Source organism: Sorex araneus, chromosome 11 (assembly GCF_027595985.1).
Source record: "Sorex araneus isolate mSorAra2 chromosome 11, mSorAra2.pri, whole genome shotgun sequence".
Classification (NCBI taxonomy): Eukaryota; Metazoa; Chordata; class Mammalia; order Eulipotyphla; family Soricidae; genus Sorex; species Sorex araneus.
In genome coordinates, this window is record NC_073312.1 from 21,585,860 (window position 1) to 21,610,294 (window position 24,435).

The 24,435-nt window shown below is 44.3% G+C and overlaps 1 protein-coding gene across 1 annotated transcript in view; it reads right to left on the minus strand.

The window, feature by feature from the left end:
- SORCS3 (sortilin related VPS10 domain containing receptor 3) overlaps positions 1-24,435 on the minus strand; it is a 677,010-nt gene that overhangs the window by 475,148 nt on the left and 177,427 nt on the right. The window contains exon 2 of the mRNA XM_004611975.2: positions 1,230-1,297. Within this exon, the coding sequence (XP_004612032.2) occupies positions 1,230-1,297 (68 nt within the window). The remainder of the gene's footprint in view (positions 1-1,229; positions 1,298-24,435) is intronic.

Here is a 24,435-nt window from a genome sequence, read left to right on the forward strand (position 1 = left end):
CTCCCACCCCGCCCCACACCCCCTCCTCCAGGGCCTTCCGTTTCCTCAGGAAAGCCCAGGGCTCCACCAAGGGAAAGGCCACTGCTGGCACTGCCCTCCCCTGTACTGACAAATGACAATGCTCCGGGGACAGACACAGCCCTCTGGAGGCCTGTGGATCCCCCAAGCATGGGGTGGCAAGCATGGCTATCCGGGGCCGTCCGGGGCTGTCCACAGGGCCAGACACAGATAACTGCATGAGCAGACAAAGGGAAGGGGTCTCCCAGCCTAGAATGCTGGGTTTAGGCCTCCCTAAAGTCTCTCTGCTTTAACCCTCCACATCCTCCTTCTCCTGGGCTGACTGATCTGGCAGGTGACTCCTGCCTACAAAAACGTTTCCGTTTCTCTAAAGTGAAATTGGAAGTGAAGGGAGGCTAAGGAAACTTTTTATATGTTCTGAATATGTCTTTATGCCAGTGCAGCCATCCAACTTTTAACACGAGGTTTCTTTGTGGCACTCACCCCCACAAAGCAGTGCTCAATGGGCACAGGAGCCAGCCACCCCAGTGATACCCGGCCAGGTGGGTCAGCTGCTGGCAGTGCTAGAGGACAGTGGTGGGTTGTTGTTGGTTTTAATTTTTTTTGTGGGGGGGAGAGTTGGGGTCCATTCAAGTTGATGCTGAGGCATAGGTGGCTCTTGGGTGTCACCCCTGGTGGAAATCCCCTGCCAGGCAAGCATCTTCAGCATTTTCTCCTCCTCCTCCACACTCCCCCCTCCACCCACATGATCTCTCTGGCCCTCAACTGCTCTGCGGAGAAAGGTGAGGGCTGGTGAAAGTATCACACACACCTCGTCCCCATGTGTCTCTGCTCTCCAAGGGACAGGCTCATGTAGGACCATGGCTCCTTCCAGATGCAAAGACAAGAAAAAAACCAAGTAAGCCAACATGCGTGCCAAAGGAGTCCTGTTCCCAGCGGGCTCCTCTGATCTGTCTGGCTAACCTGGATCCCTAGAGTAAGATGCTACAGAAACAGGCACTCCAGGAAAATGTGCACAGTCCCCACCAAGGAGCAGAGCAGCACAGGAGCGAGGCAGGGGAAGGACCAGCAAGCAGTTCCATCCGGGATATTAAAGAGGGCTTCCTGGAGGAGAGCCACTTGCCCCTCCAAACCCTGCATTCCCCTGCGGAGCCAGTGTTCCCGACAGCAGAGGCAGCGCCGCGCCCAGTGAGAACTGCTAATCCACTTACCTCCAGAGTGAGCTCTCAGTCACGCTCCCGAGGTTGAAGTCGTACAGCTTGGTCAGGATCAGTATAACCTGCGAGGCAAGGGAAGGAACAAAAGGGAGCACACTTGAGTTTGCGTAACAATGTACAGCGCATCTCAAATTACCCAGCGGAGGGTTTAGTATTTATCCATTGAGTTGACGGGTATTATAGGATCAAGCAAAGGGGGGAAATAATTTGTTTAATGCATCCCCTTAACTGGTAGTATTTATGTTAATCCCAAACGAAGCCCGCTTCAGAACTAAAACACAGCAATAGGAATCAACGGAGTTTCTCCAGTTGTTTCTGCACATCTGTCCCCTTCAAGGTCAGACGCCCGCTGGCTTGTTCTGTTGACTGGCCTGGCCACCCAGAGATCAGAGAAGGGGGCTGGTTTTGATCTGAAGATGTTTGGGATTAACAGACTCACTCCTAAAAGGGATAGAATAACTGGGCTGCCCACAGAGATCAAAGGGACCTGGGTTAGCATCAGCCCTAAGTACTAGAAGGGCAGACAGTCTTGTCCCCATTCCTGGTCCTGCAGTAAGCAGCTCACTGCACTCCACAGGGGCTCTGGACACTTTCCTGATTCCTGCTGAAGTTCCCAGGAGGAAGTTGTACTTGCCAGAGATCTGGAGCTGCCTAGAAGAGGGACAGCAGTTTTCTGAATGGTCTTGGGCAGCTCAGTCTGGTCGTGTGCTTTTTACCCTTCTCTAGCTGGGGACGTCGACATTAGACATTTCGCCGCTTGTTCCCCCCCACACGCGCCTGGACAGTGGTTTCGGCACATCTCAGTATCGACGAAGATGTTAAGTGCACGCACCTGAATCGATTTTAATCAAAACGCAGGTGCCTAATACATAGCGCCTGCCTGCACGCGTGATAATCCAGTTACCCATAATTGTGTTTATCTAAATTTAATGCACAACTCATTTCACTTTTCTCAGCTCCTTCCCATTCCATAATTTAACTTCCTCCAGTTCATTTGCACAGCAGCCATTAAACTCTTTCCGAGATAATGAATTTCTGCTACCAAGACGGGGCTTTCCCATTTGAGGTATCCATTTAAGATTAAAGAAAAATAATCAGCCATTATATTGAACATTTGTATGGCATTTAACTGATAGAAAAATACTCTTCTGGAGATTTATTCCCACCAAGCTCCCTAGGGGGCCGGTCAACATCATTTCCATTTCCTTTATGTAAACTGAGAAATAACAAGAGGCAAGGATGTGACCCAACGGCAAAGTCCATGGCCAAGTTGGTCTGGGATGTTCAACTTCTCTGCAGTGCTATTGCTGGGGGCATGAAAATTCCCAGAACAGCATCATCCTCCAAGTCTGACCAGAGCACCACAATAATGACTGTGAACCCTATGCACAGGACTGTTCCCCATAGACCCTCAGTGGTCCCTGCCTCTCCCATTCATGCCTCCTTTCCTGCTAAAATGAAGGCAAGAGATTTATTCCTATTCTTCCCACCAAATGCCTAGTAAAGTTCTCATTATTCCACTCCTCTTAGCTGGATTCACACCCAGACACATACAACAAACTATCCTCTTCATTTAACCTGACTTAATCAATAAGTCATTCCCACAATTGTCATCATGCAAAAGCATGGAGCTGTTTGCAGGCCACCCCTAATTCTGGAGCAACACAAAACTATACTCTACCAGGAATAAGTAGCTCTGAACACAAATCTAGAAACCCAAGTTAAATCACTTAACTTTCCTTCAAGATAGAGCAAGTCTAAAACACTCTTCCCATTTTCCAGATGAAGAAACTGAGGCCCATGATGGCGAGCAAGATGCAGGGTGTATGTTCTCACGCGGGTTCTGATCTGCTGTAACACAATGCTCTTTCATACAGAAAGTGTTTCTGGGGGCTTGTGTGCAGAGGAACAAGTAGAAATCAAGCAAGAATTTAAAAAAATAAAACGTCTTTGAACCCAAGAAGCTGATCGTTCCTTCATGAATTCTGCACTGAATTATAAGCACCTTCTAAGGACATTTAAAAGGAACTTGAAAATTAGGGAGTCACCCAGAGCTCAAGGACTAAGCAGTAATGGCCAAAAGGCACATGAAAAAAACACTCTTCGTCACTAATCATCATAGAGATGCAGATCAAAACAAATATGAGATAACACCTCACACCACAGAGACTGGCACACATCCAAAAGATCAAAAGCAACCGCTGTTGGCATGGATGTGGGGAGAAAGGGACCCTCCCTCACTGCTGGTAGTAATGCTGACTGGTTCAGCCCTTTTAGAAAATAGTATGGACGTTTCTCAAAAAATTAGAAACTGAGCTCCCATTTGACCCAGCAATACCACTTCTGGGAATATATCCCAGAGAGGCAAAAAAGTATAGTAGAAATGACATCTGTACTCGTATATTCATTGCAGCACTATTTATAATAGTCAGAACCTGGAAAAATGCAAGTGCCCAAGAACAGATGACTGCTTAAAGAAACTTTGGTGCATCTACACAATGGAATACTATGCAGCTGTTAGAAAAGATGAAGTCATGAACTTTGCATATAAGTGGATCAACATGGAAAGTATCATGCTAAGTGATATCATGCTAAGTGAAAGCTTGCACTCATCTGTGGAATATAAAGTAATAGAATGGGAGACTAACACCCCAGAATAGTAGAGATAAGTACCAGGAGGTTTGCTCCATGGCTTGGAAGCTGGCTTCACATGCTGGGGGCAAAAGCAGCTCAGGTAAAGAAGGGAACACCAAGTAAAGGGTGTTTGGAGGACCTGCTCAGAATGGGAGATGCATGCTTAAAGTAGACTATAAATTGAACATGATGGCCACCCAATACCTCTATTGCAAACCACAACATCCAAAAGGAGAGAGAGAACAAAAGGGAATGCCCTGCCAAAGAGGCAGGGTGAGGTGGAGGGGATGGGGGGAATGGGAGGGATACTGGTATCATTGGTGATGGAGAATGGGCACTGGTGGAGGGATGGGTACTCGAGCATTGTATGACTGAAACACAAGCATGAAAGTTTGTAAGTCTGTAACTGTATTTCACAGTGATTCACTAATACAATATATTTTTAAAAAGGACCAAGTAGAGAGGGGACAGGGTAATACAACTTTTGTTTTCATTATCCTTACACAAAGAAACAGGAAGCTAAGAAGTATAATGAGTTAAGAACTAGCCAAATATCTGAGGCTCAGGTTTCTCAAATAAGCACCATTGGGACCATTGGGCCCCAGTGGCTAGAACCCTGGGGCATTTTAGTCAGCAGGGGAGAAGAAAATAAATTGAAATAACTCATGTGTAAATAGTACTTCTCTCCAAATATAAGGCATACACATACTGAACATATAAGAGGTAGTAGGGAAGTTCCTAGATATTTATGTGTATGTATGTACCCTAATTAGATAAGATCATTCATACATATATACAGATATGTACACATAAAACCTTCAATAGCATCTGATGTAATCATCAATGGGACAGCTCAATTATAGATCAGAGCTTTTAATGTTGGGGTGTGACTTAGGAACAAAAATCAGGTTCCACTCAACTTTCCACCCCCAATACCTGGCACAATGCCTTGTACATGGCAGGTACTATACAAGGTGCAGAATTCTAAATCTATTACAATGAAAAGGGATGAATGATAAATGTATGAGAGAGGAATAGATAATGTTCTCTAAGAGTTTAAAAGAAGCAGCAATTGAGTCCAGAAAATGATCAGCAAAGTCTTCATAAAGAAGAAATTTTGTGAGCTAGAACTTTGAAAAATGTAAGAATTAAAATATCACTTGTATCACTTGTCATCCTGTTGGTCTTCGATTTGCTCGAGCAGGCGCCAGCAACGTCTCCATTCATCCCTGTTGCATGCTAGTGTAGCCCAATGGAAACTTCTCGCTCCAGGAATGCAAAGAGTCTCAAACCATTTGTTTAGGGTTTTGACAAAGAAGTCTGATCATCTCGTAGGTGGGCAGCCAGCGGTCATTTGATGTCTCATGGAATCAACTCGGTAACAGCTCTAGTCCAGCGGTTGTCTCTAAATCAAATTACATGTACAGCCCATCTGATTTTCAACATCTTGGCAAATGAGACAGCATCCCTGATTTTTGATCATCAATGGAGGTTGGAACCCTGGATACCTTCTCTCACTTGAGTGAAACATGATATTCCAAGCATAGTTATTTCGATTCCTCTTTGGGAGACCTGAATAGCGTTCTTATCCTGTTTTCGTAGGGCCCAGGTCTCTGAGGTGTATGTTAGTGCAGGAAGAATGGTGGAGTCAAAAAGATGTTCCTGGAGCCAGAGGCTCTTTGTCCTCTTACCAACTTCCTTGACACTCTTGAAGGCATTCCACACGGCTCTCTTCCTCCTGCGCAGCTCCAGTGCCAGGTCATTTGTCATGTTGAGTTCTCGACCTAGGTACACATAACTGCTGCATTCGGAGGTGTTCGTTCCGTTGAGGGCAAATGGAACATCAGGAATTAGTTCATTTCTCATGAACATTGTCTTTGTGAGATTCAGCTGTAGTCTGACCTTTCCATACTCATGGTCAAGTTGCCCATTTGTGCCGCTTGGCTGATATTTGGTGTTATGAGAACAATGTCATCAGCAAAGCAGAGTTAGTGTAGTTGCCAACTGACTATCTTCACTCCCATTCCTTCCCATTCCTTCCCATTCCAGTCGTTGCATTATATTCTTGAGGGTGGCACTGAAGAGTTTTGGTGAAATGGTATAGCCCTGCCAAACCCCTCTCTTTACATCAATGATCACTTCTTTGTAGAATGATGAGAGATCCTCCAGCTCACGAAGGATCCTAATGTATTGAATTTGAACACCCTGTTTGGCTAGGGCTTTGATGACTTCTTTAGTCTCAACAGAATCAAAGGCCTTCTTTAAATCAATGAAAGTTAGACAGAGGGCCATCTTGAACTCTCATGAAACCTCAATGAGCTTGGTTACCATGTGGATATAGTCGATCGTGCTAAATCCTTTTCGGAACCAGGATTGCTTGCATGATTGTCCTTCGTCTAGTGTTCTGCCAATCCTATTCAGGATGACTCGAGTGAACTTGTAGATGATGGGCAACAGGCAAATCGGGCAATAGTTGCCGATGTCATGGATGTCTACCTTCTTGTACAACAGGACAGTCCTGCTGGTTGCATTGAGATGGAACCTTACATTCAGACAGGTAGCGTGTGAAGAGCCGAGCCAGTGTATTGACGAGTACTGGTGGCAGATTCTTCAGGTGTTTGGGTCTGACCTTGTCTGGATCGGGTGCTGTACTCATCTTTACCTACGAAATGACATGTCAGATTTCAGAAGGGATAACACTGGGAACAACATATCCATCCTTCAGAATTTGGTATGTGGGCAGGTGGACGTGGCTATCAAAGATATCTGAGGGGCTGTAGTGATAGCACAGCGGGTAGGGCATTTGCCTTGCACACTGCTGACCTGGATTTGATTCCCAGTATCCCATATGGTCTCCCGAGCACCGCCAGGAATAATTCCTGAATGCAAAACAGGAGTAACCCCTGAGCATTGATGGATGTGACCAAAAAAGACAAAAAAAAAAAAAAGGAAATGATCTAAGTAGAAGTCGTGGATAACCTTTTCCATTGCCCTTCTGGAAGATGTGATAGATCCATCAGGACGTCAGAGGGCACTCAGTTTGGTCTTATAGTTGGCGAAGGATATGCGGGCATTGCAAATACTTTCCAGCTTCTGCCGCATCGGCCAACACTGCTGCTCTTCTCTCTTTGAGGTTTTCCTGTATCGCTTCTCTGCATTGCTTTGTGAACTCGAACGTTACCTTGTGATTGCCTGAGACTCATACCAGACCACGTTGGCAAATGAGCTCCAGAGTTTCCGAAGACAGGCGACTTTTTTGGCTTTCTCTCTCTCTCTGCATTCCTCACATAGTCATGGAAGTGCTGAACCAGTTGATCATATTGCTCATCGATGTTGTCAATGATGGCATCTTCCCATATTGCTGCTGTAGTGCCAAGAGTTCCCAGTTGGTAGTCATTCTGGGAGTTCTCTTCTTAAACTTCGCAGCCCTTTCTTCCTGCTCCATGAAGTAGAATTTTGCATGAAGGAGACGGTGGTCTGATCCCGTTTGGAATTTTGGAACAACAGCAACATTGGTCAGGCAAAACTGTCGATTGAATATGATGTGGTCAATTTCATTGTGGAACTGTCCATCAGGAGACCCCCATGTCTCCCAGGTCCAGCATTTAGATTAGCCCTTCTGGAACTGCAAGTTACCATGGATGGTCTTGGTCAACATGATGAACTCAGTCTCTCACCCTGTTCGTTCCATTCTAGGCCGTGGGTCCCAATGTGGAGTTCTTCAGGTTATCTTCTAGGTCCTATCTTGGCATTAAAATCACCGACAGGGGCTGGAGCGATAGCACAGCGGGTAGGGCATTTGCCTTGCATGCGGCCGACCCAGGTTCGATTCCCAGCATCCCATATGGTCCCCTGAGCACTGCCAGGAATAATTCCTGAGAGCAGAGCCAGGAGTAACCCCTGTGCATCGCCAGGTGTGACCCAAAAAGCAAAATAATAATAATAATAATAAATAAAATAAAATCACCGACAATGATCTTGTAGATGGTGTGGTCTTATTTATAGAACTTCTCCATTTCTTCTTCATCATAGTTGGATGTTGGTGCATAGACGACAAAGATAGAAACTGCCGGCAACGAGCAACATCAATTCAAACATAAGCGTCCAATTCAGGTTGTTAGGCATTTGAATGAATCAATGCTCATGGCTAAGTTCATGTTGACAAGGACACCAACACCACCGATGCCTCTACTATTGCATGTTCTGAGGAACAATTCTTCTCCAGTGTCAAAAACAGCGTGATGTGTTCAATGCCTTCTCATCTCTGTCAATCTAATGAATTGATACATAGGGAATCGCTTCCTGGCCTTTTTGGCTAAGATCAAGTGCAATAAATTGATACATAGGGAAATGTATTCCACCTGTCTCATCTTCTCCTTTCCTTTTGTCCTTTCCTTCCTTCTCTCCTCTTTTGCTTTATTTCCTTTTTCCTTCCCTTTTCCCCCCTCTTCTTTCCTTCTCTATTCCTTCCCTTTCCCTCATTTTTCCTTCCCCATTTCCTTCCTTGTTTCCTTCCTTCCTTTATACTCTCCTCTCCTTTTTTCCTCCCATGTGCCCTCCTTTGTATCTTTTTTCAACTGAGATACAAACTGTGCCAATGGAAAAGAAGACACAGAAAACAATGGAATCATTGAAGAAGAACAAAAAGTCTAACTTGTGGTCTACTGTGATTGACAAAAAAGATTTATAAAAACAAAGAGGATCGTGGCGATGAGGAATTACATTATGATGAAAGTTTTTTTATATAATCATTATATATTTATATGTGGTGAATAATATTAATGGTTTTATCATAATAGAGACATAAATAAGGGACAGTAAGGGTTATGAATGGCCTCTGAAAAAATCAGCTGGCATTAGCTTTGTGGACCAGCCACCTCTGCAATTTTCTTGTCCCCAGCAAAAGAATTTCTTCTACTGCCTCACATGCTCCACCCAATGTTAACTGCCTGGTCTTCAGACACACTAGATGCCAGTAACTAACATCTTTATTTCTCACTTCCTCTTTTTGCTGTCATTTATCTGTGCCTATTCCAAGCACAACATAAGACACTTGGTGCTAAAGTGATCAAAAGAGAAATGGTTCCTGTCAGCATGAAATGTGTAGCTTTCTTAACCTGCTGCTTTCCAAGATGATCTAAGGAGTCTAAAATCCTGGAAGCATTGGGGAGTGTGACATTGGTGGAGGGGGCAATTTTCAATTTCTCCTCTATTCCTATACCACTTCCTATGTGACAGGAAGTTTCTAAACCCTGAAGTTAAGAAAAGAAGTTACAGTTCCTGTTCTAGCTGAGAAGACTGAATCCCCACCCCTTCCCTTCCTATTTAGTAGGATGCAAGAACACGGGGCAGAGAATGACGAATAGGATGCAGAGAGAAACACTGAGACAACAACGAAGAAAGATAGGCACTCTGGGGGAGGGTCTTGAGCTGGATCATGCCAGGCATAGAAAGCCTATGAAAAACAGTAAATCACAGTGCCTTCTTTTTTTAAAAAAAAAAAGTGACTATCATAGAGGAGGTGGAGGTGGCAGAGGAGGGAAACGGGTGACACTGATAGAAACTGACATTGGTGATGGGATTTGTGTTAGAACATTGTATGCCTGAAACTCAATCATGAATAACTTTGTAAGTCATGGCATCTTAAATTTTTTTTTCAATTTCACCCATACATTATTTTGCTTCTCCCCTGGTGCTCAGCCCTTACTTTTTGAATGGGGTTGAGAGCCAAGGAGCCCCACTCCACACCCAATCATACCATGTGCAACCACCCATATCTGAGCAATTTTCTTGCTTTTTCAAAACCTACTCCAATTTCCTAAAATGGAAATAATGATATGCTTTTCCAGGCCAACCTACAAGGTTGTGGATTAAAAACAAATAAGAGAAGTAAACCTGCTTGACAAACTGTGCTATATACATATGAATTATTAATCTGATCATTATTGTTTAGGGGTCAAGTGGTCTTTATAGGATAGGGGGAAAAGAGGGAATTTGGATTCTGGAGTGACTCAGCTCCTGAAACGTATTCTTCCACTCTCCTCCCCACTTGCCAAGTCAGAGGCCAGCTGCAAATCAGACCTGGCATGATCATGGAGCTCCTCCATTCTGCTTAGAAAGGAAGACAGGAAGTCCCCAGGGGATTCCTGTCCTCTGAAAGGATAATGCATAATCTGCAAATTCATAAATCACTGAGACGCTCTTGCCATGAGCACATTCAGTGAAGTGAGGACCTTTAATGCCTGTAAAATTTTATTCTGAAAGGAAAATTAGTTCATTAAAGCTCCTTGAAATCTCAGTGTCTCTAGATACATGTGTGAGATTTTTGGTCCAATTCCCTACGGTTTCCCCTCGACTCTTACCACCTCATTCCTACCTGGGAGTTCTCTGTTCCCAGAAAAACGAACAGAGTTTGTGGTTTTCTTTCCAGCAGTAGTTGAAAATGGTAATGTGAGAAAGATGCTAAAACATAAGCCATAAGAACATCCAACGACATATGTCTTCAGTGCCAACAGAGTCCGAATCCCAGACTCCTATCCAAGAAGGAGTTCCCACAGCAAACAAATTACTACTTGCGGTCCATAACCCAACTGATTCCTAGTTTAAGAATGTTGGGCACCTACTATGAGTCCAGAACTGGTCAACCTCAAAAACCACACAATCAGGGCTCCTGTTCCTACCAGACACTGAAATCTAGTTAAAAAGACAATGAGTATCAGAAATACCTACTATATCATTATATGAGGCAGGAAATGGTGCAGAAGTGGTTAGCTCTTTCCTGTTTCTTTTAGGGCATATTGCAAATGTTATGTTTCAAGAGAGAACCTTGCTGTGGCCCTGATCGCTCCCTCATCACACATTTGGGGAGACAAAAACCCCCCCTTCTGAAAGGTATTGCTGTCCACTAGGTTACCAGGTTTCATTTCCCTGTGTTGTTTTTCATTCCATCAGTACTCAACTGATGGACTGGAGTGATAGCACATCAGATAGGGCATTTGCCTTCCACGTGGCCAACCCAGGTTCGATTCCTCCATCCCTCTGAGAGCCCGGCAAGCTATGGAGACTATTCCGACCACATGGCAGAACCTGGCAAGCTACCAGTGGCATATTCTATATGCCAAAAACAGTAACAAGTCTCACAATGGAGACATTACTGGTGCCCACTCAAGCAAATCGATGAACAATGGGACAACAGTGCTACAGTGCAGTAGTCAACTAAGAAGAAAATTCTTTCAATTTGCCAAGTGCTTTGAACTCAGGAATCAAGAAAACAAACCAGTTTTTGTGCCTTCAGGAAGTTTACACTCCAGCAGAAGAAATAAACAAACACATAAACAAACACAAAGGAGGCAGCAGAATGGTCAGATGATGGTAAGTACTGCGGAGGGGTGGAGAAATGCACCAGTAGCTAAGAGTAAATATTGCAATGCAGGCATTATCCAGGCATTTGCAAGTCACAGCAGAAGATAAGAGACTTTGTGGGACACTGACAGGGGAAAACTAAATTTACGAGCTATCTGGGTAGTGAGCATTCTAAGCAGAGGATGGAGAAAAAGATTCTGTAACAAAAGTCAGTGAGTTTCCATATGGGAACATCAGATTCCAGGAACAGCAAGGACAATAAAGCTGCAGCTATAGGATGCAGAGATAGTAGGAGATGAGACAGGTAGGTCTTGGGAGGCTGAAATCTTACCAGAAATAATGAACCAACAGAAGAACTCTGACTCCTATTTATAGAATTAGGAACTAGCTATCACTAAAGGACTCAAGTGTTCATAGGCTCGCTCTCGCTGCTGTGTTGAGAAAGGCAGTGAGTGAACACAACTGAATAAGGGTCCTGCAGTAATTAATCATTCAAAGGCAATATAGTGTGGACTACCGTCTTTATAGCAATGGAAGAGCTGAAAATGGATGGAATAGAAATATGTTTCAAAGATAGAGTCAAGATTTATTGACAGATTGACTGAGCATGGGAAGTATATGAAAGAGAGTAATAAAAGTAACTAAGCAAGTGAAAGCAAAACGTTGCTGTTTCATAAAATGGAAACTACACGAGAAAGATTTGCAGGAAAGATTACCAGTTCAACTTTGGTCATTAAGTTTGAGATGCCTAAGTGACACTCAAATGGATAAGTCAGATAAATAAATGAGAAGAGTTCAGAGAGGAGAATCTAGGCTGAAAATCTATTTGGGAGCGATCCATAATGAGATAGTATCTACAAACGTGAGTCTAGGTTAGATCACCCACTGATGGAGCGTCGACAGAGTAGAGATATGAGGATTGAAAGCTGGGGCATTTCAGCATTTAGAGGTCAGGGAATTGTGGAAAGCAAACCAGCCTGAACTTGAACTTCTGAAAATTAGCACCGTGGCAATTTATATCTGGTGTCAATGTTCACCAAATGGTACTTCCTACAGAAGAGATTCTCAATAATCAGACAGTCAAGATGGTTATTGGAGCCACAATACTTCTTTGCCCAGATGCCTGTTTCATCTGTTGGCTTGGTCACTGCCATTGTGGCAGAGTTGGACTCCAAAGTCTGATGTGCCTTTCTTCTCACTAGGACTGATGTGGATTTTTTGAAGGCTGATTCCCCACCTGCCTACACCAAAAATCAATGCTGAACCTCTATACAGCACCTAGTGGCTGACTGATTATGGTGCACCCCTCCCATCACATAAGGAACAATTAACTTCTAATTGAAATTGTTTTTCCTGCCTGCAGTGATTATGCTACAATCCAAATATTTCAATTTCAGAATGCCTGGGTCTCTGTCACAGTTTGCCATACAACATTATTTTAACAAAGGAACTCATTTCACAGCAAATGAAGTGCAGTAATAGGCATGGTCTATGGGATCCTTAGCACAAACTTCATCACCCAGAAGCAGCTGTCCTGGTACAATGGCTCAATGGATTTTCAAAAACTCAATGACAGCCCTGGCTGGGGGCCAACCCGTGTGAGGTTAGGTGCTATCTTCCAGGAGCTGCCTTAATTTGTTCAAAACACAAAGATCAAGGAATCACTGAACAAAAGTGGGAGTGATACTTTCCTTACTATATCCAATAAGCCATTAAAGAAGATTTTCTTCTTGCCCCACAACTCTTGATTCAGTTAACAGGAAAATGTTGGTTTCTAAGGAGGGAATTGTCAGCAGGAGACAAAACAACACTCCGTTGAACTGGCAACAGAAATTAACACCGGGTTATTTTAAGTTTCTCAAACTACCACTGAACCAATGTAAAGGAAGAGAGGAAATGGATGCTCACAGCAACCAAAGGCATGGATCATGTTCACTGTTGGGTCATATTTCCACAACATATTGTTGGTTACCAGGCCCCTGCAAATGGTATTTCCCAGAATTTCCTTTTATCTGGCTTCCAGTTTGAGTCTACCAAGTACGGGAAGAAAGCAGGAGTACTGTAGGGGAACAGAGGAAGAAGAAGAAGACACGTCTGTCTTCCAGTTACAGCACAAGAGCTGATGGAAACAAGAGCAGTAGTGTTAGATCCAGGGGACAGAAGGTACAAGTTTCTGCGTCCCAGTGCATGTGACTCTATGTACAGGGCAGGAACCTGGGAGAGAGGTACCATAAGCTACCTGTTCTGCATTTTCCTCTGCGCAGAGTCATCATGTTTTTAGGAGTTGCCAGTTTTTAAGCCACACCGCCTTTCTCTTTCTTGCATCCATCATCTCCAGTGCTCTTGTAATCAATCCCTGCCTTCTATGTCTTACCTTTGAACTGTCTTAAGTCATAGACTTTCACTGACAGAGAAGGGTTTGTGAGATCAGAGGAAAACCAATGGAGCATAAGCTCTGGAAGACAAAAAAAGTGTTTCAAGGAGGAAAGAGAGAGCCACTGTGTAAAATGCATCTGCAGACCACAGACCATCAAGAAGGAGAAGGGTCCGTTAGCATTAGCTTTTCTGCAGAGGCCTTCAGAACAACTGCTTCCTGAGTTCCTGATCTTCTCTGCAATTGCTTCCATCCTTACACCAGAATAGCCTCGCTGACACAGAACTGATTTCTCTCACCTGCTGCTGAGTGGTCTTCCGGTAACCTCTCATTACCTTTATAATACGATCCTCATTCCTCAACAAGGAATTAAAATGTTTTTCTCAACCTAGATGAGGCCCCAAATCCACAGGAACAAAAACTTCTGTGCCTGGGAACCTTCTAAACTGCACCCTAGGTACTTCATCTGGTTGTTCACCTGTGTCCGTTAATAAAGTACTGCCCAGAGTTCTCCGAGCCATTCCTACAAATAATCAAATCCAAGAATGGCAATGTCTTAAGAGCCTCAACATGTAGCCAAGTCAGACAGATTCAAGTCAGACAGGACCTCCTGGGATTCCTGTGGGCCCTGTTATTTGCATGACATTTAAAGCAGGGTATGTATTCAAAAACAAATACAAAGAGCATGGTGGCTTTCTCTCTCGCTCGCTCTCTCGCTCTCTCTCCTCTCTCTCTCTGTCTCCTCTCTGTCTCTGTGTCTCTGTGTCTCTGTCTCTCTCTGTGTCTCTGTCTCTGTCTCTGTCTCTGTCTCTGTCTCTGTCTCTCTCTCTCTCTCTCTCTCTCTCTCTCTCTCTCTCTCTCTCTCTCTCTCTCTCTCTCTCTCTCTCTCTCTCTCTCTCCCACCTGTGTTCGGGGGTCTCTGGCTGCTTCCCCCACCCCAGGATGGCGATGGCAATGGGCAGGCAAAGGAGGGAACGAGGGACAGGCTGGTTGGTATCAATTGCAGTTTATTCCAATCTTATCTCCATTCTTCTTCCTCCCCTTCCCCGATCTCCATTCTCCTCTTGAATCCTGCCCCTTCATATTTCTCCTGTATTCTCCTTCTGGATTCCCTGATTGCCCTGATCCTCCCTTACAGCCTTAGTTATATTCCAAATCATGAGGGGTTGGGGATTACACATAGGTGTGGTCATACATTCATAGAAGTAAAATCTTTCCCTCAGGGAAGCTTCTATTAGGATAAATTGCATTCATCCCAAGGGCAAAATTCCATCTCTGGGTGTATTTCTCCTTTCCTTAGTCCAACAAACATATAAACATTCATCTTAATTCTACTCCTTAATAAATATTAGTTATTTTGTATGGACACAGTAAGAGATAAATTAAGCTTATAAAATGGCTCTCCTGGGGCATCTCATTATAGATCTCAGACTACAGTGCTCAGGCCAGATTAGTTTTGTCTAACCCTAGCAGGGTCCTAATTTTGTTGTTACTTTTTGGATCATAACAGAATTTCCCCCTCTATGGTTCACCACCTCATCATGGTGAGGGTGTCGCTGTTGTCCCAAAATTCTAAAAGGGATCAGACCACCATCTCCTTCATGCAAAATTCTACTTCACAGAGCAGGGAGAAAGGACTACAAAGTTTAAGAAGAGAACTCCCAGAACAACCACCAACTGGGAGCTCTTTGGCACTACTGCAGCAATAAGGGAAAATGCCATGGTTGACAACATTGACGAGGAATACAACTGACTGGTTCAGCACCTCCAGGACTGTGCAAAGAACGCCGAGAATGAGAAAGCCACAAAAAAGATGCTCGAGCTCATTCGCCAACATGGTTTGGCGCGAGCCTCAGGCAATCACAAGATAATGTCCGAGCTCGCAAAGATGTGCAGAGAAGAAATAAAGGAAAGAGAGAAGAGCAGAGTGTTGGCTTATGTGGCAGAAGCGGGGAAAAAATATTTGCAATGCCCGCCTGTCCTTTGCCAATATAAGACCAAGATGACTGCCCTCCAACATCCTGATGTATCTATCACATATTCCACATATTCCAGAAGGGTAATGGAAAAGGTTATCCATGACTTCTACACACTAAATTCCATAGGATAGATATGTCATTCCCAGCATTCTTCCTTCCGAAATCCAACATGCCATTTCCTCGAAAAAGACGTGTACAGCACCCAGTTCAGACAAGGTCAGACCTGAATACCTGAAGAATCTGCCACCAGTACTCGTCAATACACTGGCTCGGCAAGTCATATGCTACCTGTCTGAATGCAAGGTTCCGTCCCAATGGAAAACCAGCAGGACTGTCCTGTTGTACAAGAAGGGAGACATCCATGACATCAGCAACTATTGCCTGATCTGCCTGTTGTCCATCGTCTACAAGTCATTCACTCGAGTCATCCTGAATAGGATTGGCAGAACACTAGACAAAGGACAAGCATGCAAGCAATTCTGGTTCCAAAAAGGATTCAACACGATCGACCATATCCACATGGTGACCAAGCTCATTGAGGTTTTGCGAGAGTTCAAGATGCCACTCTGTCTAATGTTCATTGATTTAAAGAAGGCATTTGATTCTGTTGAGACTGAAGCAGACATCCAAGCCCTAGCCAAACAGAGCATTCAAACTCAGTACCTCAGGATCCTCCGTGAGCTATATTATGGATTTACCACCAGGATCTCATCATTCTACAAGGAAGTGATCATCAACATAAAGAGAGGGGTTTGGCAGGGCAACACCATTTCACTGAAACTCTTCAGTGCCACCCTTGAGAATGTCATGCAATGACTGGAATGGGAAGGAATGGGAGTGAAGATAAACAGTTGGCAACTACACCACCTCTGCTTTGCTGATGACATTGTTCTAATAACACCAAACATTAGCCAAGCAGCACAAATGCTGGCCAACTTCAACCATGAGTGTGGAAAGGTCAGACTACAGCTGAATCTCACGAAAACAATGTTCATGAGAAATGTTCCTGACATTCCATTTGCTCTCAATGGAACAAACATCTCTGAATGAAACAGCTATGCGTACCTAGGTGAAGAACTCAACATGACGAATGACTAGGCACCAGAGCTGCACAGGAGGAAGGGAGCGGTGTGGAATATCTTCAAGAGCATCAAAGAATGAGGGTCTGGAGTGATAGCACAGTGGGTAGGGCTTTTCCTTTGTACAAGGCCAACCCGGGTTCGATTCCCAGCATCCCATACAGTCCCCCAAGCCAGGAGTGATCTTGAGTGCAGAGCCAGGAGTAACCCCTGTGTGTGACCGCCCCCCCCCCCGAAAAAAAAAAGAAAAAAAAAGAGTGTGAAAGAAGTTGTTAAGAGGATAAAGAACCTCCAGTTCCAGGCACATCTTTTCGACTCCACCTTTCTTCCTGCACTAACATACGCCTCAGAGACCTGGGCCCTACGAAAACAGGATGAGAACACTATTCTGGTCTCGCAAAGAGAAAGTGAAAGGGTTATGCCTGTGAGTATCATGTTTCACTCAAATGAAAGAAGGTAATCCTAACAGCTGCATAGTATTCCATTGTGGAAATGTAACAAAAGTAGAGAGAGTATCTCTGCCATGGAGGAATATTGTCTGCCATGGAGGCAGGGGGAAGGTGGAAAAGCGGGGATATACCGAGGATATTGGTGATGGGGAATGTGCACTGGTGGAGGGATGGGTGTTTAATCATTGTGTGATTGTAACCCAAACATGAAAGCTTGTAACTATCTCATTGTGATTCAATAATTTTTTTTTAAAAAAAGAAGGAATTCGGAGTTCCAACCTCCATCGACTATAGAGAATCAGGGACGTTGCCTCATTTGCAAGGCACTGAAAATCAGATGGTCTGGACACGTAATGCGATTTGGAGATGACTGCTAGACTAGAGCTGTTACCAACTGGATTCCACGAGACATCAAAATAACGTATGACCACCCACTTATGAGATGGTCTGACTTCTTCGTCAAGACCCTGAATGAACATTTTGATGCTCTTCATGTTCCTGGAATGAACAGACACCATTGGGCTACACTAGCACACGACAGGGACAAATGTAGACTTACTGGCTCCTGCTTGAGCAAATCGACGAGCAATGGGACAACAAGTGATACAAGTGATACAAGTGACAGAATTTGTCTGTGATCATGCTCTTAACTTATAATTAAGTAATATGGCACTTTGGCCTGGCCCATTTCAATGCCAGGGTAACTCCCAGCTTGCCCTGGGTCCATCCAGTCCCTCATCAGGACCCTACTTTTGGGGTGTTAAGAAGTACGAGCAGCTGAGGTTTGAGTCGAGAAAGCAGATGCCAGGAATGAATATTACTTGAAGTCAATTTACTCCCAAGTTACAAAAGTGTAGTATTATCTTCATTTGTCTACACAAAAAGGACATTGCTTTGAAGTAACTATACAAAAGGACAGAAAAGAAGGAGAAAAGCAATGTTTCACTTACGAATACAAGTCCAGTGTCCTTAGACGGATCTGACCTTACAAGTTAACAGAGCCTGATTAGGGGATACAGGTGATTGACCGGTTGGGGAAGCAGAGCATAAAGAAAGAGGTTACAGATAAACAAATGAATAGGACTGTCTCGGGAGCACTGTGATGGGTGTAACTTGATAAACCTAAGCTCCCTATGGCAAGGGAGAAAGGACAGACCAATGTTATCCTACCTACCGCAGGGGAACCACCACCACGTGGTACTGAGACTTAATTTTTGGCTGTGATACTCTCCAGGTAAACAGTCCGATAGGAGTGAACTATCGGACACAGAGCTGGTATTGCAGAGAACTACTTGGTGAGGTAAAATATCTACTCCTCCCTTGGCCAGAAGTGCTATTAAGGTGAAAGTGTTGGAGCAACAGGACAGCCAGGCACTGGACTGGGTTCTTTCTGACACTGAGCCTATTCTTCCCAGAGGTTGCATAAAGCTCTCACGGGTATGGTTTTCTTAGATGATCTAATCTGCCACGCTTTTCTAGAAGGGAAAATTCAAAGTACTTGTGAAGGAAAGTCCAGAATATTCAGAGTAAAAGAAAGGGGAGACAGGAAGAGAAAGGGAAAATTAGGAATACAGTCTTCTAAAGTGTGATTGGTGAGATTGTAGAGAGCTTACTATCCTCTGAAAGGGCAGAGGTGATCACCCTTGCCAGCTGTATTTTCTGGATTTGAGTTCCAGAAACCACTTCAAAAACAAGATGTGGTGCAGCAGAGTGGTACAGAAAAAAGCAGAAGAGATGCAGAAAGTTATGGGGGCAACTTTATATATTTATTGAGCATCTACTAAGCACTAAGCACTGTTTGGAGGGAGGGTCTATGTGCACCACAGAGATAATGGGTATAGCCAGAATGAAAGAGGGTGCCATTATTTTCACTGAACCTAAGAGTAAAAACTGGCTTGAGTTGAGCAGCCAGAAGGAGTCAGCATCCACCTATTCCTGTGTGATCAAGAAAGGGATGAGAGTCAGAGAAATTAATCAGCATGAATCATGCCTACTGAAAAGTAGGCCTTGGTTAAGAAAGCATTTTGCAGAATTTGGTCACTGAATAAGACAAGTGACAGATCCGGAAATGGAAATGCAGTGTTGTTGAAACAAGGAGCCTGTGAAAAATGGCTGTTAAATGGTGGGGGGTTTGTTCTGGTTTTGTGTAACAAGCCATTAAAAATGAATTAAAAATCCATTCTCTCTCATTCCCTGAGGGGCTTTAAAAATGAGCGAGACAGCCATCTCTGGGAAATGATTTAGGTAGCAGGCAGCCCAGCAACGGGGTGGAGTCAAAGGACCCCAGAATTTCCTAACAGCCTATTCCATGATAAAAGCTCACCAGAACCAGGGGTTAATTGCTCAAAGGTGTATGGTTAACTAGGAGCCTAGGCCTGTACCTTCCTACTTGTCCATCACTCCTTCGGTGCAACCTCCACCAGTATCAGACTGTCTCAGAGAACAAGAGGGGAAACGGAGGTGAGCAGATGAAAGATGAAGCAGTAGCTCTAAAGCCACCACCAGAGTGAGGCTTCCAGAGACAATCGTCAACACAGAGGAAAAGATAAGCGACCTGTTTCCTTGGGAACAGAGCCAAAGGTCAGCATCAGTCCATCCTGGAGTGGGAAGTCCATGTTGTCTCCCTCTGTGACCTCAGGTCCGGGGCTTCTACCTAGGAAGTCTCAGTGTCTCCTCTGGGAAAATGGAGCTGAAGCCCTTCCTGCAGAGGATTCTGGATTGCAGGTGGGGGTAGGTTCCTGCGCCAGGATGCACAGCAAACCCTCAGCCACTGCTAGAAACCTTCCTTTCCTGTCTCTCCGCAAATCAGGTCACTTGCCACCCAAGTAGGAGAATGCCATATCCCCGAGAGAGAGCGTGTCACTTCTTTAGTGATGACAACTTGAAGCTCACGAAATAAAGAGCAACCTCTCACTGATGTGGAGATGAAAGCCAGGAGCGTCCCTGGTGCTGGGACAGGCTGGCTTTGTGGAGACATGCACTGACAGCTCAGCAAAGGGAAGATCACAGGCACATCAAGTCTATTTTGCCTGCTGTGTGATCCTGCCCACGTGCAATGCTGCTCCTGCCTGAAGGTGTGCAAGAGCACACATACATGCGTACACACACACACACACACACACACACACACACACACACACACACACACACCCTCCTTCTGCCACTCTCATCAGGGACACCATCCCTCTAGATTGTCAGCCCAATTATTCAGGCTGCTGACACAGTGGGTTTCATGGGAATCAGCAATTCCCCAGACAAGAATAGCTACGTGGGGCTAGAGTGATAGTCCAGCAGGAAGGACACAGGTTTTGCACATGGCTGAGCCAGTTACATCCCTGGCACCCCAAACAGTTCCCTGAGCCTTGCCAGGAGCGATCCCTGAGCACACAACCAGGAGTCAGCTCTGAGTGCTTCTAGGTGTAGTCCTCAATTTTCTCAAAATAATTTTTAAATAAGTAACTTCCAGCCCAAGGAACCTTTGATAATACTCAGAGGTGTGGTACAACTAGATAGTAAGGTCCCTCAGGAATTTCTGTTTTAACTGTTATGATAGGAAATGCTGGCACTTTCTCAGATCCACCACAAACATGTATACCAGGTCTGAATAGCTAGTATTAGCATTGCCTTGCATCCATCAGATCTTAGTTTTAATCTCTGGCACCACACAAGTTTCCAGGGATATAGACCCATGATGTTGCCAAGGGTAACACTTGAGCATAGAGCCAGGAATAACCCTAGAAGCATTAGGGAGAAAATACCCCCCCCCACACACACACACCAAAAAAATCATGGGCTCTCTGTTTCTATCACGATCTATCTATGATTCAACTTAAAAATCACTACCAAGTCCCCTTCGGTGCAATTTACCATGTTAAAATCTGAGAGGGACAAAAAGACAAGACACAAACTCCCTTACCTATAGTATTTTCAGTGTAAGAAAGAAAAATGTGTGTGTGCAACTAGCGCCAGGGAAAGTCAAGATTATTCTGAGGAAAACCATATAGGGGGCACCCCATCTAAAGGCCCATGGGGGTCTTCCAGGAGTCTGCAACTGACACAGGATAGAAAAGAGTGATTTCCTAGTAGGGGCGAAGCAGAGTATTACCCTCTGTGAACATGTTCTACAAGAGTAAAATGACTCACAGTAGTCTCATCTAAAGCCCCATGGGGGTCTTCCAGGAGCCCTGCAACCTTGACACGGGATAGAAAGGAGTAATTCCTAGTGGGGGTGAAGCAGAACATTATCCTCTGTGAACATTTTTTACAAGGGTAAAATGATTCACTGTAGTAGGTAATTAAGGCCACGGGCACTCCAGTGTGGGGAGACACCAGGAGGCTGGCATTACTTATCATGTGCCAGGACAAAGGGTGTCCACCAGAGGCCCTGATGACACTGAGGGTTCGGTATATCAAATACGTAAGTTTCTTTATTTTTATTAAAGACCTTTACAAAGTTGTTGATAGTTGATAGCTGAGTTCTAGGCATATAACATTTCAACACCAGTCCCACCACCAGTGACAACTTCCCTTTCTCTACTAGTGTTCCCATATTCCCTCCCCAACCCACTTGTCAACTTGACAGGCACACTACAAAGTTCCAGAAGTTTCCGCTTAGATCTCATCCTTTCAGTGCTGTTGAGTCTGTGTTTTGGATATATCACTATACCATTCACTCATATCACCAGTATAGCTGAAGCCCTAATGCCTGTTTATCAGTTTCTTCTCATTTTTTCTTCTTCACTCCTAGATTTCTTTCCTTCGCTGTCTCCTCCCTAAACACTGGGGTCAAGTGTGATCCCAAATATGTAAGTTTCTATTGCTACAGATCCCCACAGTGGCTTAAAGTAGCACACATGTACTATCCTATGATTTGGAAGATCAGAAGTCCAAACTGGTTTTCTATGGTTAAGATCGAGGAGATGGTGTGCTATATTCCTATCTTCCTTCTGTAGACTAAAGATGACTCTTTCCTTAACTTTTCCATTTTCTCCAAATTGTGCCTAAGTCATTCTAGGTCACTGACTTTCGTCCATCTCTCAAAGCCAAGTTAAGCTGACAGACTTTTATCACCTTCATCACTTAGACTAACTCTCCTGCCTCCTTCCCCTTATACAGTTCCTTCCAATAACATGGGCTGTGACAGGAAACCCAGGATGATCTCTTCATCCTCATCTCAGTGGATTACAACTCGTTTCCCATCTACCATCTTATTCCTCTTTGCTGTGTAGCCTAACAGGTTCTGGGGAGGAGGCCAGACATAATTTTGAGAAGCCACTATTTTCTGCCTACCTAGTACTGGGCTAAAGTTTTAGTTCTCCTTAACAAATAGCATGGTGATGTCTCCCATGCTTGAGCAGGTGAGTGATTCATTTGTACCTGAATTTAGGAAACAAATCTCAGGAGTATTAAGAGTAGATTGGAGAAGATGCAAAGTGGGGAGACGAATGAGAAGGACTTTGACATAGTTCAAATATCTGAGATCAAAGGACTGAATTGAGACAATAGCCTTCAGAGAGGAAAGAAAGAATAGGGTAGAGGGAAATTCTATGGAAAATGTTGCTAAAATTTGAGTCCAAGATGCTTCCCAGACTGCCAGGAAGTTGGTATGCTTCATGGCAGTCCAAAGGCCTGGGTTTGAAACATAGCACCAACATTTCCAGGAGGCCCAACTTCCAACTTCCTAGATCCCACCTCTCATTTTCGGCCTCAGGAGTAAGGCCTGGGTTTCCAGTTTATGGTCCTGAATCTATGTAGCTTTTCTTTCATGGAAACATGCCATGATTCTTCTATCTCATCATACTCATCTCCATCAGCTTAAGAGCTGGTGGTATTTTGCTACTCATTACCCAACTGCCTGAATGTAAGAATCTTTTTCCCTAGATGTGAGTGGTTACACTGATGAATCTGGCCCCCTCTGAGACACCGCCCATAAATTCCTCCTAGATGCCCCTTCTGGTTTTCCCTGACTTCCATGTCCTTTCTGGCTTATCTATTTTCTAGATCTTGACCTCAGAATAACACAGGCCTGGGACCTGGCAAACTATAGGTTTTAATCTGCTTTAAACTCTTGAACAAGTCCTTAGTCAAAACTCTCAGGTCTGAAGTATCTATCATGATAAATGATCCATCCATTCAAGCAAGAAGGTGCTTCAATGTCCCAGCCAACAGAGACAAAAAATGGTCCGTAATTCAGGCCATACAAGCCCCAAAGAACTGACCCCTCTAGCATCCAAACCAATAGTTTCATCACAAAGTTCTGGGTACTGCTTAAAATAACATTATCCTGGACTGAGTCTCCATTGAACTCCTGAGAAGGGCAGAGAATCTCCAATGCCTGATGGTGAATGATTCAAGAGGCTTCTCCTGTGCAGCCCAGGACACAATCACAAAAACACATAATTTATGTGAACTGGCATGCCAGCACACATTTGATCATATTTCCTTAGCCTTCCTTTTGGCTAAGAATTCATGGCTATGGTCCTAAGAAATTTATCTTTGACAAAATATCTTGGAAAGAATAAAAACCTACCAGGTTCCACACTTATCTCAGCTAGGCTCAGTGTCCAGGCCAAGGAGACTGGCCAAGGGGAGCTGGCAGCCCTTCTGAGGTGTTGACACAGGTCTAAATTCTCTTCCTCCAGGACAGAAGGAAGACAAGGTGTGATCAGGAATGAAAGTCTCAGTGCCAGAGCAGGGGGTGTCTGAGACAGAAACAGGAATCCAAGACAGATCAGACTCCCATTTAGAAGAAAACGGAATGCAGAATAGCTGTTTGTATTCTGAGACAAAGAGAAGAAATTGAAAATAAGAAACAGAAACACATTTGGGTCTCAGGCAAGATGAGACAACAGAAAAATGTGCAGGTGTTCTGCACTGTTTTCATTTCAGCTTGAATGGAAAGACAGTCTTTGCAGCTATTTTTTTCATGCCAACAATCATGTATTGAGCATTGCTGTATACCAAGGTCTGCTTTAAGAGCTGGAAAAGGTGAGCTATAGTGTCCCCCCTCTCATTCGAATGGAGGGAGAACAGGTAAATGGTAAATAATTCATGTCATGTGCTTTCTGCACTCAATTGGTGCCTCATAATTTCATGGAGGACTGGCTCCTCCCACTTCAGAATTGCACAGAAAACAACTGACAAAGAGTCAAGAGAGATGGCTCTGCATCTTTACCAGCCCTGCAAGGGCGCAGGGAACTTGACGCTGAAGGTGGTGTTGAGTGAGGATGGTGAGGGAGCCTCTGCTTTGAAAGTGCTGTATTCCCGGAGGTTCCACAGAATTCCACAGTGACAGAAGTCCATCCTGATGCCCTCGGTTGAATG